This window comes from Haliaeetus albicilla, chromosome 10 (assembly GCF_947461875.1).
Source record: "Haliaeetus albicilla chromosome 10, bHalAlb1.1, whole genome shotgun sequence".
Lineage (NCBI taxonomy): Eukaryota > Metazoa > Chordata > Aves > Accipitriformes > Accipitridae > Haliaeetus > Haliaeetus albicilla.
This window is the reverse complement of record NC_091492.1, coordinates 33,904,513-33,917,541: the sequence shown is the minus strand read 5'-3', so window position 1 is coordinate 33,917,541 and position 13,029 is coordinate 33,904,513. Positions and strand designations below refer to the sequence as shown.

At 36.7% G+C, this 13,029-nt stretch overlaps 1 protein-coding gene across 21 annotated transcripts in view; it reads left to right on the top strand.

The window, feature by feature from the left end:
- RIMBP2 (RIMS binding protein 2) overlaps positions 1–13,029 on the top strand; it is a 156,918-nt gene that overhangs the window by 87,258 nt on the left and 56,631 nt on the right. For all 21 annotated transcript variants that reach the window (XR_011326642.1, XM_069794901.1, XM_069794899.1 and 18 more), the window contains 2 exons: positions 3,764–3,886; positions 10,125–10,229. Coding sequence is in view for 20 of the 21 variants with exons in the window: in XM_069794901.1 (XP_069651002.1) it covers positions 3,764–3,886; positions 10,125–10,229 (228 nt within the window). In the remaining variant the exon portion in view is untranslated. The remainder of the gene's footprint in view (positions 1–3,763; positions 3,887–10,124; positions 10,230–13,029) is intronic.

Below are 13,029 nucleotides of genomic sequence, written 5' to 3'. Positions count from 1 at the left end.
CACAATGCAACAATTCTGGTTGCCTGCACTATTAATTTAATATCACAGCCTCAGTAGGATCAAAGACTTGTTTTAAATGTACCCTCTCACTTTTAACAGTCTTAACGATACGCAATCTTTGCGGTATACCCTGAATGTTAACAAACCTCCTTTTTGCATAACAGGTTTTCTGAGGGAATTACTTGGGTTTTTCTGGGGTTTTGGGGGGGAGGGGGTTTAGTTTTGGGGTTTTTTTTACCACACACAATGAGGTTGAGGATAGATTGTGCAGTTTAGATTACATTTTACTCTTCAGAAAGTGTGAAACTATACTTTGGATGTGGAGGTTGGAGCAGAATTCTAACAGAGTTAGGACTCAGCCCTGAAGGGGAAAACCTGCCTAAAATAATTTATTCTTTTTCACCCTCGAGAGCTGGCCTGAAAAACAGGCCAACTTTATCCAAGCAAATGGGGCTGGAGGAGTGTTTATGCATTCTGTTATGTAGCACAGATAAAACTACTGCTGATTTTTGCACAATGTAGTTGCTGAAATTTGTCTCTAGAAAGGAGTAGGTAGGAGGCTGGCTACCTTTAAATCCGCCAAATAAAGCTAAAATTGTACATAACTTAAGGATTTAGTTTTGGTACTCTGCATAAGAGAAACAAAGTTGCATTCCTGGAGTGGAGTACTTGAAAAGATTTTGTGTCCTTAAGAGTGCTATGACATGGGGATCTGTCTTGTTTTCCTGCTCATGTGAATATATATGTGCTAGTGTTTTTATGTAAAAATAGAATAGGTATTATACATTCAGTGTTTATTTCCACAATACCTGAAGTCGTACAATTTTCATGGTAGTTTCTGAAGAATGTTTTCTGAACAATGTCAGTTGTTTGAGAAATTGGCAGGTCTCTAAAACCTAGGATTAAGGCAAATGGTGGGTTATATGGCTGATGGAGCTTTTCACCAATGAAATAAACTGCTGGTTCATTTTGGTGTGCTGGTTTTCAGTAACTAGTTTCTGTTTAAGTGTTCAGGAAGTGGAAGACACTTTAGCAGTACGCTGGCCTTCATAACTGACTCAAATGAGGGCACATTTAATAAGTGTGAAGGTATGGGAGGAAAAATAAATTGGTTGATGCATTGAACAGAGAAACATCACAGATCAAAATGTTCCCTGTTTCTGTCATGAAATTAGAACTGTTTATGACGGCACTCTATTTAGGTCAACTGTTTTTGCCACTGGGAACATTGATGTTTTGATGTGCTCAGTGTGTAATTCAAGTTCATGTATATCCCATATGTTCTTAAACAGCCTGCTTGGAGAGAGCATGAAATTCATATTTAAGAACAAATGTTGCCTAAAAAAAAAAAAAAAAGCACATGATAGACTTGTCAAGTTTTATGCTGCCTTGTGGGTTATATAAATGTGTATATCACAGCATTCTATGTGATACACAATCTGCAGAGAAGAAATTCCTGGCAAGAATGTCCTGTAGAAATATTAACAGTTATCAGTGTTGCTGGAAGTAACAAGAGTAATTATCAGAAGGTGGTTGGTAGATTTGGTTATGTTCTTTCCAACCTGTAAAGTGAAAATATAGGTAGAACTTTGTCTGAAAGGTGATGTGCCAAAAGAGAAATTATCAGAACCATTTGTGTATTCCTAAACTTTAGCTAAGTTAGGAATGCACTTTGAGATCCTAAATGAAAGATCCTGAGATATGTAAAATATCTTCAGTTCTAACTGTCCTTAATTCATCTGTTTCCAAAATTACATTACCAGCCTGATAAGCACCATTTGTTCTGATAGCCCCTTCACTGCCAGCAGGGAAAAACACGTATCAGAAAGGTACTGTGCTCACAAGCTCCCCAAAATTATGCAGACTATGATGACTAGTAAGTTTTAGAAAACTCTTTAGAAACGTAGTTGGTATCAATTGTTTTAGAGACAGGGAAAAACTAAAGCCTGAGGAAAATAACCTTTTCTTGAAACTTGTTCAAAATATTTTACTTCATTCATCCTCAGTAAATGAACTGAGAATCACAGACAATAACAAAATTGCATCATTGATAGTGATACCTCATTGCTTCCTTTTTCTACTTCATTATTCTTCAACAATATACACTGACTGATCTGAGCAATGAAATGCAATACAAAGGATGAAGGAAGTTAATAGTTTCTGAAAAACCATTGTTTAATAGTTTCCTTAGTTATATAGAAATGAGGGAAAAGGAAAAGAAAAATCTGTGCACAGGAAAAAAATCCTGAGGTTGACAATAATTGCATCAGTTCTTGTGGAAAACATGATTTGTTCCATTTTCCTCTTTCTTTTTTCTAGTCGACTGCACTCTAAAGAGCCCTCTTGCAAAGATGAATACAAGGGCTGGCTGCAACCATTTAGATTGCTTGGTCCGTGGCAAAATTTGCAAGTTAACAAACTGGAGCCAGAAGGCAAATAGAAAGGCTGAATCAGTTTCCAAAACATCGCTTTAGAAAACGTCCAGGAGATATCCATGTCAGACATTACTTTAATGCCATTCATTCTTTAAAAAAATGAAGAAATTACAATAATTAAATAAAATAAAAAGGAACTTGTCACTTCCTTAACTGAAGTTAGAAGGAAACATGAGCTGCACCAAGATTAAAGCCTATGCCTTATCCCAATACTTTGTACTGCTTTGCCTTTCCTTAGTCAGTAATCCTGCCAGCATTGTTTATGCTTCTGTGCTGTGGTGCAGTTAACAAAGGAAAACAGATGCTTCTTGAAACACTGTTCACTAAAAATAATATGGCACTTTCTTTGCTTTCTTACCTTCTATCAACATTGCAAGGAAGTAGAAGTAGTATGTGAACATTATGTATTTTTTTTACCCAGGTGTTTATTGCTGGTGGGTTTTCATTCTTAATGTAAGAATTGCAGTTTCTGATATGATACAAGCTGTAACAATCCTATTGCTATGCATCAATACAGGACATTAAGTCATAAAATGATCAGGGGTAAGAAATCAAGTTTTCAGCTGCTCTGAATTTTCCATGGCAGGATAAAGTAGTTTAATATTACATTTTCTTATTTTCTATGTGTATTTATGAAGTAGTCACTATTAATGAGGATCCACAAAATCTTGTATAAAAAGACTCAGTCATACTGAAATGGTCAAGCTAGCACCAAGTAAATTAAATCAGAAAACAAATCCTACTTGATGAGTATCTGATTCTTTAAAAACCTTCTGTATGCAAATATTTTAAGGGAGAGCAAGGGGTTTGTTGCAGAAAAATACCTATTTTTGAATTGTAGAAACACTGATTTCAGATGTTAGCACAGGCTGATTATGTATATTTGAGTTTATTCTGAAGTCAATTTACACTAAAGAATAGCCCAGAAAAATGTGCATGTGAGTTACATTTCTATATGTAAGTTAGATCTCTGTCTCTTCATGTAGCACAGCCACCTCTGAGATCCAAAGAAATTAGGAATTGTCTGACTGTCATTTATTTTTTGTGTTATATAGGTTATTTGTTTAAATATGCATAACTTATGCATAACTACAGTTTGGTTGCCAGATTGTAGTCCTTGTCAAAAGAAAATACGTTTCACACATACGTGTATATGAGACACACAGCTTCTTCAATGAACATTCCCTTCCATTTTTTACACTTCTTTCCTATTTTTTTTGAACTTTTTTTCCTTTTTCCATTTTAACATGAAGAAATGTTTGTGTCAGATATGTTTTTCCCTTCATTAATTAGCTCTTTGGGCAATAACCACATTTTATTTTTTCTAGGTAAAATCAGACTATGACCATCTTGGAGAAACCCTTCTCAGAGTGACCAAAGAACGAGATTTGGCTGTAAAGGGAAAACACCAGCTCCAAGCCAAGCTGGAGAACTTAGAGCAGGTCCTAAAGGTATGTATAATGCTGTAAAGTCCAACAATACAGTACTTCTATTGCTTGTTTAATGTTCCTGATGCTCATTCAGTGAGTCACAGAAGCGTAAGTGCATTGCAAACCAGGGGACTGAATGCCCCTATTAGTTAAGATATAACATATGGAGTACAGTAGACCAAGTACCTACAAGGGATCTCAAACTATTGGAGGAAAGACATCTTTAGAGGTCTTTATTTGGTACTTTATAAGTAATTGGGTGTTGGTTTTCACTATACAGTTATTGGAGGTAACTCAAGATGAAAAAAGGATGGGAAGTGACTATGCTGATGAAGGAAATATGAACAACAGCTAAGATATTTTCCTTTAGAAAGCGCTACGTCTGCCAGTCTATCTTGATGCAAAATGTTACTGTGGCCTTTTGAAACAAGCTGTTGGTGCCAGCTCATATTGCCTGTGCAGAGTGCATCCCATTGTCAGGACAGGGTTGCAAAACCTGCTGTTGTTTTATTAGAGAGGCCTTATTTAGAAAGAATTATAGTGCCTGGCACATAACCACCTTTCTTTCAACATGCTTCTAGAGAAGCTTAGTACGTTGGTGTCTAGCCATGCTTGTTTTCTAGATACACAGTTGTTTTCATGTCATCAATTTGCTGCTTCCTTTTCAACTTTGAAAAATTCAATAATACATTTTGAATCGTAAGTGTATTCTTCAGTAGAGGTTTCACGGTATAGTTGATGATGCTGTCCTGCTTCTGTTGTCCTGGTTATTTTGCATAATGCCATGGGACAAACTGATTCTATGAAATAGTGGAATTCATGAGGTGAGTCGAACAGAGGTGAGATCTAGCTGAGACGATGAGGTAGAGTTAGAGCAAAATTCAGTCGGAAAATTGAATCAACCAAGAGATTATTACTTACCAGCTAATTCAAGGGGGCAATAATTTGTATATGTTGAAACAAAGTGCAAAAAAAGTTCTAGTGGTGGGAAGGAAACAGTGCTTTGCTAGGAAACGGCCAAATTCCCAAAGTGTCATTGATGAAATAAAGATTGAAGTCAGTAACTTGATAAGCCAAATCTGACAGATGGATAAGGAGTAATGGAGAAGGGTCTGAAAGGTCCCTTACAGGCAATGAGCTGGTGGCCAGTGTGATGGGGTAGAAGGAGCCAGTGGAAGGAAGCATATGATGTCGTAGAAACACAGACTGGTTTGAATGGGCCACTGTTCTCAGATTTTCTTAGTTGTAGAAAATATGGAAGTTGTGTTGTGGAAAACTGCCACCAAAACATGCCTTGAAGAGGGTTAAGCAACCAAGATTATTTAACAAAGAAAAAGAAAAAAAGAAAAGGAAAAAAAAAAAGAAAAAAAAGTCATGCAGTTACAGCTGTTTGCATCACTGGAGGAACTGCACTGCTGAGGACTACAGTGAGAATTCCTGAGAGAGAAAACACTTGTAAACACTTGCCTGTAATTCAGACCATTCAGAAAAATAAAGGATGTGTTTGTCTGGTTAGAATGGAGCATTGATCCAGCACTGAAACTTTTTTGACAAACTGCCAAAGAGCTGCTTATTTTTCATCTTCTCAAGCCCAAAGTTTTCCTTTTTCAAACCACTGAAGTGGCTAGTAAAGAAGGAATAGATGCCCTGAGAGTAGGAGGAGACAGAAATGAAAATAAGTGGTCCAAGATCTTAAATTTCTGCAAGACTTTTCTTTGCAGAGTGTTTTAATAATGGTAAGTGGCTTCAGTCAATGCTTGTCATAAGTACAATCACTTATTTAAAATTGGATTTGTTAATGATTTTGACTTGCATCAGACTCACTCTAAAAGGGGAAAAATGATTTTGCTGTTCGCTCCATCAGAATAGATCTGGGCTTTTGGAGATGATTGTAGTGACGAAAATGGCTACCTGTCTGAATTTTGAGAGGAGAGATTTTATTTTTGGCTTGTTGCACTGGTAATACATTGTTGAAACCCTCTCTCAAGCTTTATTTGATATTGCTCAAGGAGTGAGGAGAAGGTTTTCCAGCTACAGGTGGAAATAAAAGGTGGTTATAAGTTACCTCCCTCTTGCTGAGCCTCCAAATGACTGTGGGGTTATCAAAAATAAGCTGACTGCTCCATAAGCCTATTTATTCCAGCAGCTTCTGGAAACATAAGCTGTTGAAATCATATACCAGGGAATGCCAAGGGGAGTTAACTGTTATGTGTATTGTTGTGCAGTGAATTATCAATGTCCTATTTACCAGTCAATAGGTAGCACTGATGGAATAAATCTAGAATTATGTGCAAATAAGAAATACATCTGCTGGGAAAGGAAAATGAAACTGCTTAATTAAATAGAAGACTGACACATTGTTATCTGTCTTTAGATTAATACAGCTTTCCCCAGGAACGAGTAGAAATTTTTTCTCTAGCAATGGAAGATAATTTACTTTTTCTGTTATTTCCTTCCTTGTCTTCTGGGGAATACAAAACGGACTGCTTCACAGACCTTTATCACTAGTTTGCTATTTTACTGTGAGCCATGTGCTAGTACCTACAGAAAGCAGGATCAACACCTAGAAGCTATTTCAACAGATGTGGCTTGCCTGAGCTCTCTAAATAATGATTGTGGGATTCCAGCTTGATATCTACAGAAATTCACTTCTTCAAGAAGCACATAGTAGCAAGATATGAGGAAAAAAGTCTAGAAAAGAAATGAACTGTGAATTCATGGCTCATAAAACAGCTGAGAATTAGAATTTGCTCTAAGTAAATTGGCATTAATTCTCATTTTGTCAAATCAAAATACAAATTATTATTGTCTGGCCTCCTGTGTTGCTAAAAACCCCCACTTTCATGAGCAATAAAACTCATTTTTCATATCCAGTTCAGATACTGATTTTGCTAGGCTTATACGTTTTTGAACACTCGAAACTCCTCTACTGATGGACTGTTTGATTTTCTTAAAACAAATTAAAGAACATACCTTTTTCTTTGGCCATACCAAAAAGTGTTCATTTCTCCACTCCATAATTAGATTATCTACTGGCATTTGACTTAATGATTCCTCCAAATTTCTTCTGTAGAAGAGCTGAATCTGGTTATTTCACTGATTTTGCTTAACTTCTACTGCAATAATACTTCTAATGGATGTGTGAGAAACATTCTGTAAATCTCACTGTTCTGTTTAAGAACTCCTTCAAAAGTTTTCCTTCACTGAAACAGAAATTGTCTGGTGGATATAGAGAATCCTGTCTTTTCATGTTCAGTTGTTCTCTCCCTTGAGCAGAACCCTTCTGAGCTGGCAGAGTACCTTGAACAGACTTGAAACCCTAAATCTCCTTTTAACACTAAACCATGCCCAAGCAGATGCAGTTAATTGTGTATTTCATGTGTGTCCTCATATGCTCGAGAAATTGGTAGTTTGAAAAAAATGGTTTGCAGCTTTCCAGCCATTGGAAAGTTTTGAGAAATATTTAGCCTAGTTCCTTGTCAAAAGAGAAATTTGGTTTCTCTTTTGAGAAATTCAGGATGTATCAACAAAGCAGGAAAGGGAAGATGAAGAACTGCTTAATTAGCTAACTTCTGAGAATCTTCACAGTGCCTCTCACATAGAACAGTTCTGATTTTCTGATGTGTTCAGCCAGCTTTTCCCATTCATTCCACTGTAATGGTGCCCACCCATCTGCAACTGCAGATGACAAGTCCTTTGATAAGAGTACTTGGGCGAGAATTAAATTTGCTCCCCCATTCAGCATCACGTATGAGTTCTGTCTCATAAACAAGACTTTAGTACTTGAAAGCCATTTGAGTTTGTTCTAGCATTAACCAGTTGCACATTTTAGAACTGTAGAAGTCACTGCTATAGGAAAGAATGGTTTTCTTTGTTTTATTTGCAGCTGTAGGTAATACAGCACAACCACTGAAACAGTTGGAGCTAGGATGGGCTATTCATTGTCAAATCCCCCTGCTGCCCATGAGGAAGCTGGAAAAACAAGAACTGTTTGAGCAGGTCCCTTAAGTGCTATTTCAGAAACAGTTTATACTATACAGCTGTCTAGCTCTATAGCTTGAAAGAAAACTGAGATATGCACCAAGTTCCCAGTTCATCCTCTGCTGCATAGCAGGATTCTTGCCTTTGATCTGAAAGATACCCTGAAAAGGTTCCTTCTTCACATTTTCTTTGAAATCATTTGCCAATTGTTTTGAAATATGAAGTCCTTACTGTATTTTTTCTGTGCTCTCTTAGATGTGGATTTGCTTTCTGATGCTAGAGTAACACTATTAAGACCTCTAGAAAGGGTGTGAAAAGGGAAGTGCAAATTTACATGTTTAGAAAGTTCTAACCTGCCTCACATTAAGGACAGCGATAGCATGGACAAATGGATTGCCACCACCTACCCAAACCATGGCAATGTGATCATTGTCAATCCTGAAGGAAGATGCAGAAAGAATTCAGCAGCTCAGAGCTTTCTCCCTGCTGTTCTTCTAGTGATCTCTGCAGTCCTCCTCCGCTGCCCTAACCTGTTCCCCTCAGGCTTGGAAGATGAAATGACAGCAGCTGATGTGCAGATAGGAAGCGCCAAACAGATTTGCAGACAGAACCAGTTTATGAGCAGAGTGGGAGGGGAGGAATTGCTTCTGGGTGGGGGCAGTTTTAATTGCTGTGCCAGGGGAGGGACAGATGCTGGGGTGAAGAGATCCTTGCTGCTTTAAATACTAAGTAGATCATGACAATACTAAAATGACTGAGAGATACTTTTCGGTTAACATAGATGACCAAATGATCTTTTCTGACCTTAAAATCTGTGAACTGTAGACCATTAAATACATATTTTAGGACACAAAGAAATTAAAAGCTGGGGGGAATCACAGATCATGTATCACAATCTATTTCTTCATCATATTTCATAGATTCCCTGTATGGTCATGGTATTAATTATTTATTGATCTCTGCAAAGGACTAGAAATGTTCCGTAGTAGCTTTTGTAAAAGAAGTAAGAACTTAGTGGTATCAAACTATGCTGTACCAAATCCGGTACTAAATCTTGAGAGAGTGAAGTGAGACCTTTGGGTTTTTACTGTCAAAACTGGTGAATTGGAAAAACTTTTGACAATTTGTTGTTGTTTTTAATCAACACATCAAATGAAAATAAATAAATCCCAAGCAGAGGCCAAATGGAGTATTGGAGACATTTCTGCTTCCTTTGCAACCATACCCAGATTGAGAGAAGTCAGCCTCTCTGTGCTGTCCCTCTTTGTTATGAGTAACATGTAGCAGAGAATAACAGCTCATTAAAGGTTAGCAATATGCTTGATAAAATTTTCTCTTGTACACAATAAGAGATATTTTGGGCTGTTCTTGTCAATTTTAGCCATGCATTTGTGTTTCCAAGTGCTGATTCCTAATAGTTCTGTGTGCAATAACTCATGATGCTGCAGATAAGACATTGTGTCTCTGCTCTGAGAGTATTATGGGAATAATATGTAATTTAGAAAATAAAAATCTTTAATACCAGTTTCACCAGAGAAGAGATCAGAATCTGTAAAGAGATCTTTCCTAACTCCCATTTATTAACAGGGTGTTTGAAAGTTATGATGATATTGGGACAATAATATTAACACATAATGAAAAAGATTTCTATCTGCAAAGGGTATCTTGACATTGTTCAGCTTGTGCTCTTCCCGAGAACCTTTCTCATATTGCTTTGAATCATGAGTAGCAGCTGTACTTTAAAAGTTGGTTTTTTAGTACTGTGTAGTCACTTTTGTCCAAATCCACCTGTGTTAGTTTTGCTCTAATTTGCTATAAATAATAGGCTGAGATTAGCGAAGGTAAGCTATTTCTTTTGGGTCATCATTTGCAAAACAAATCACAAAACCATATCCTAGATAAAGAGGCATTTAGGGAATTGTCAAGCTGATTTTTTTCCAAGCTTTAATGTTTTAGCACAATGCCACATATAAATGTGTGCCTGATGGATAAAAAGGGTACTGTTCACTTGTGCATCACAGAGGCCACATTGCTGGCAGTGACAAAATCGTATATCCTAAAAGAGATTGCTGTCAAAATGCCTGAGTTTAGCATTGGCAATATGCCTCTAAGTACTGACCAAATTAAAATCCTATCCAGTTTCCCGCTTGCCTATCAGTGATACCAGAGAACTTTAATGCTGAGATGAACATCTGCGTGCCTGGGAATGGCAGCATATTTGGCTGCAGGTAGAATATGTTAAAGTCTCCTCATAGTTTTTCTGCTTCCTTTGAAACAGCATATGCGAGAGGCTGCTGAACGGCGGCAACAGCTGGAGTTGGAGCATGAGCAAGCCTTGGCTGTTCTCAACGCCAAACAGCAGGAAATCGAACTCCTGCAGAAGGTAAGTGGAGAAAAGGAAAGTCAGGTGAAATAGCAAATTGCAGTGACAGAGCACAAGTCATGCAACAGATCTGCTTGTTTAAAGGAACTTAAACCACAACCGCCAAACTGGTTCCTGTTCTGCACTGTTCTGCATGATTGCCGATGCAGTTGTAACAAGTGGATGTTTACGGTTGGATTTACATGACTGTACTAATTGATTTATAAATGTTTTTGCCAGTGAAGATTAACCTGACCAGTATGTGTAAGTCCTTGTATATCCCAATAGGGAGAAAAGTTATACAAATGCATGCATTTCCGTTGTATTTCCATTGCTTCCCTCTATATTGGGCTCAGGAATATTTGTGCATTCCTTAAATGTCAGGAAGGAATCTGATCTTAATTTCATGATAATCAAAATATGGGGAATCCACCATTTCCTTGTCAGTTTGCTGGAACAGTTAATCAATCTCACTGACATATTAATGTTTTGTTAGGATTTCTTTGGCTTCCTCTTCCAGACACTGGCAGGTCTTACTACCTTTCTCCACTAAATTAGATGAAAGTAAGTCCTTGCCAAGGTACTTACGCATCACAGTTGATCTTTTTCATAAACTAAACAGTTGTTTAAGTACCTCATTTCCAAGCTCATTCTTTAATTCACAAATCACTTTAAGACTTTTTTTTTCACACTGCAACTTCTCAGTATTCATTATAATATAAAAAACATGCTACTGAGTTTCAATCTTACCAAAGTCTCTTAAAGCTACAATTGTCTCAATAGTAATGTTGATTTTTCCAATTGCTTGACTAGATCAAAACACAGAAATAATAATGCTAATGATAATTTGGTAGAGAATTAGCACGGAGGAACATTCTCAGCAGAAGAAAAAGATGTATCTAATATAGTTTGCTTGAAATAGAAAGCTTCACTTGACCAAATGAAATCTTCCAGTTAATTTTCTTTTAGCCTTTCGCAATTAATTTATTTAGGCATATTTCAAAATGCCATTTCTAGTTATATTAAGCTGTTGTTAACTGAACTTCCACATAAATTTTGGACTTAAATTTCTTGGCAAAGCAAAGAAATCAAAGAAAGGTACAGCTTTTCTTCTTGCTAATTTGTGTTACATTCTTCTAATAAATCCACATTACATGGGTCTTTTTGTTACAGATTGGCAACAGGAGACAAAGCTCTGTAATACTGTTTTCTCCAGTCATTTTTGCTAAGCTGTAGCATGATAGACTTCAAGCACAAACGAGCTTGTATTGTATTTGATATTTTACTCAATGTGACTAGCTCAACATCTGTAGCCAGTGATTAAACTCTTGTTCAGAGGCCCTGAAGTATCATGGAATACAAGATCATTTATGTTAAAATTTGTTATCTAATAATCATTTACCACAAAGTTCCACTAGAATTTTGTCTTAGAATTTCTATACTAAAGCCCACCATAATAATTCATCTATGCATTACTTAGAAGCGTTTAAGACATAATTCATCCTTCTTATTGATTTCATTCATTAGCCTGAAATATTCCTCCTAGGACTTTGCACAGACACTCATTTTCACCCTGAAACATCTAATTCTTTATGTGATTAAGTTGCTATTGTGTCTTTTTTAATTATTATTGCCTTTCACGATAAGGATCTGTGACAACTAAAATGAGCATTCTGCCCTTCACATCTTTAGACAAAACTTGCATGTGATGTTCATTCTAGATACCGCTCAAAAAGAAAAAGGGCTTTATTTTGGGGTTTTTGGGGTATGTTGTTTTGGTGGGGTTTTTTGGGTTTGTTTGGTTTTTTTTTTTTAATTTTGATTTTCAGCCTTTCCAAGCTCAGATTCTTTTCCATTGTGTTATGTTGGGATCCAAGTTTGGTTGAGATGCTTAGCTGCTTCTGTAATGCTCTTAATGCTACAGAATAAGAATGAAGACCAGATTAGTACGTTGTATGGGTAGAAGAGGGAAAGTATTCAAAACATTGAAAGATTTTGGAAGGATGTCTATATTGTGCACTGTTGTACTTTGTACAGAGAGACCCAAGCTACCTGTACTTCTCTATGCATGGTAGTGGAGATGAGCACAGACTAATTTGTCCTGCTTTAGTCTCTAGACTGCTGGTATCCAACACACCTTCTTTTCAACATTATAATGCAGTGTATATTGTCAGAAAAAGAATTGCAATAAATCTGTTACCTAACTATAATACTTTGCTTCCATCATTAAACAGGAATTGCTGGCTCACATTTCATCCAGAGCTGACCTCCCAGTGTACCTAGTACATGTGTGTTAAATTCTTTCTTCCTTTTTTTAATTAGAGTCATCTAATTACTTGAAAAAGTACAGTGAAAAGAAAGTAGTAACTCCAGGCAGTAACAGGATGACATTTCACGGCATATCTTGTCACTGTTGTAAAGTTGCTGCTGAACCACAGAAATGTGCACTTCAAAATGAAGCAAGTTATTGGTACAGTCTGATGCAATTGCTGTCACGTTTTGAAATTATAAATAAAAATTCATTGTGTTTTTAATATATGTACAGACTGATCAGATTTTCAGCCTAAAAGGAAGAATATAATATTGTTCCTCAAGGGTTTGTGTTGATAGGGAATCAGATAGTCTTTTTCTCCAAGAAAGCCTTGATACAAGACAGTTCGATGTAAAAGAGAGATAGCTGTTGATGCAGGTTTTCTAATCATTTATCAAGAACTCATATTCTGTGTAGGTGTTATTAAACTTGTAATGATGGATAACACAAGGTTTCCTATTACCTGTCATCATATGTTTGCTAATGCTCGTGGAGCCAATATTTTTTCAG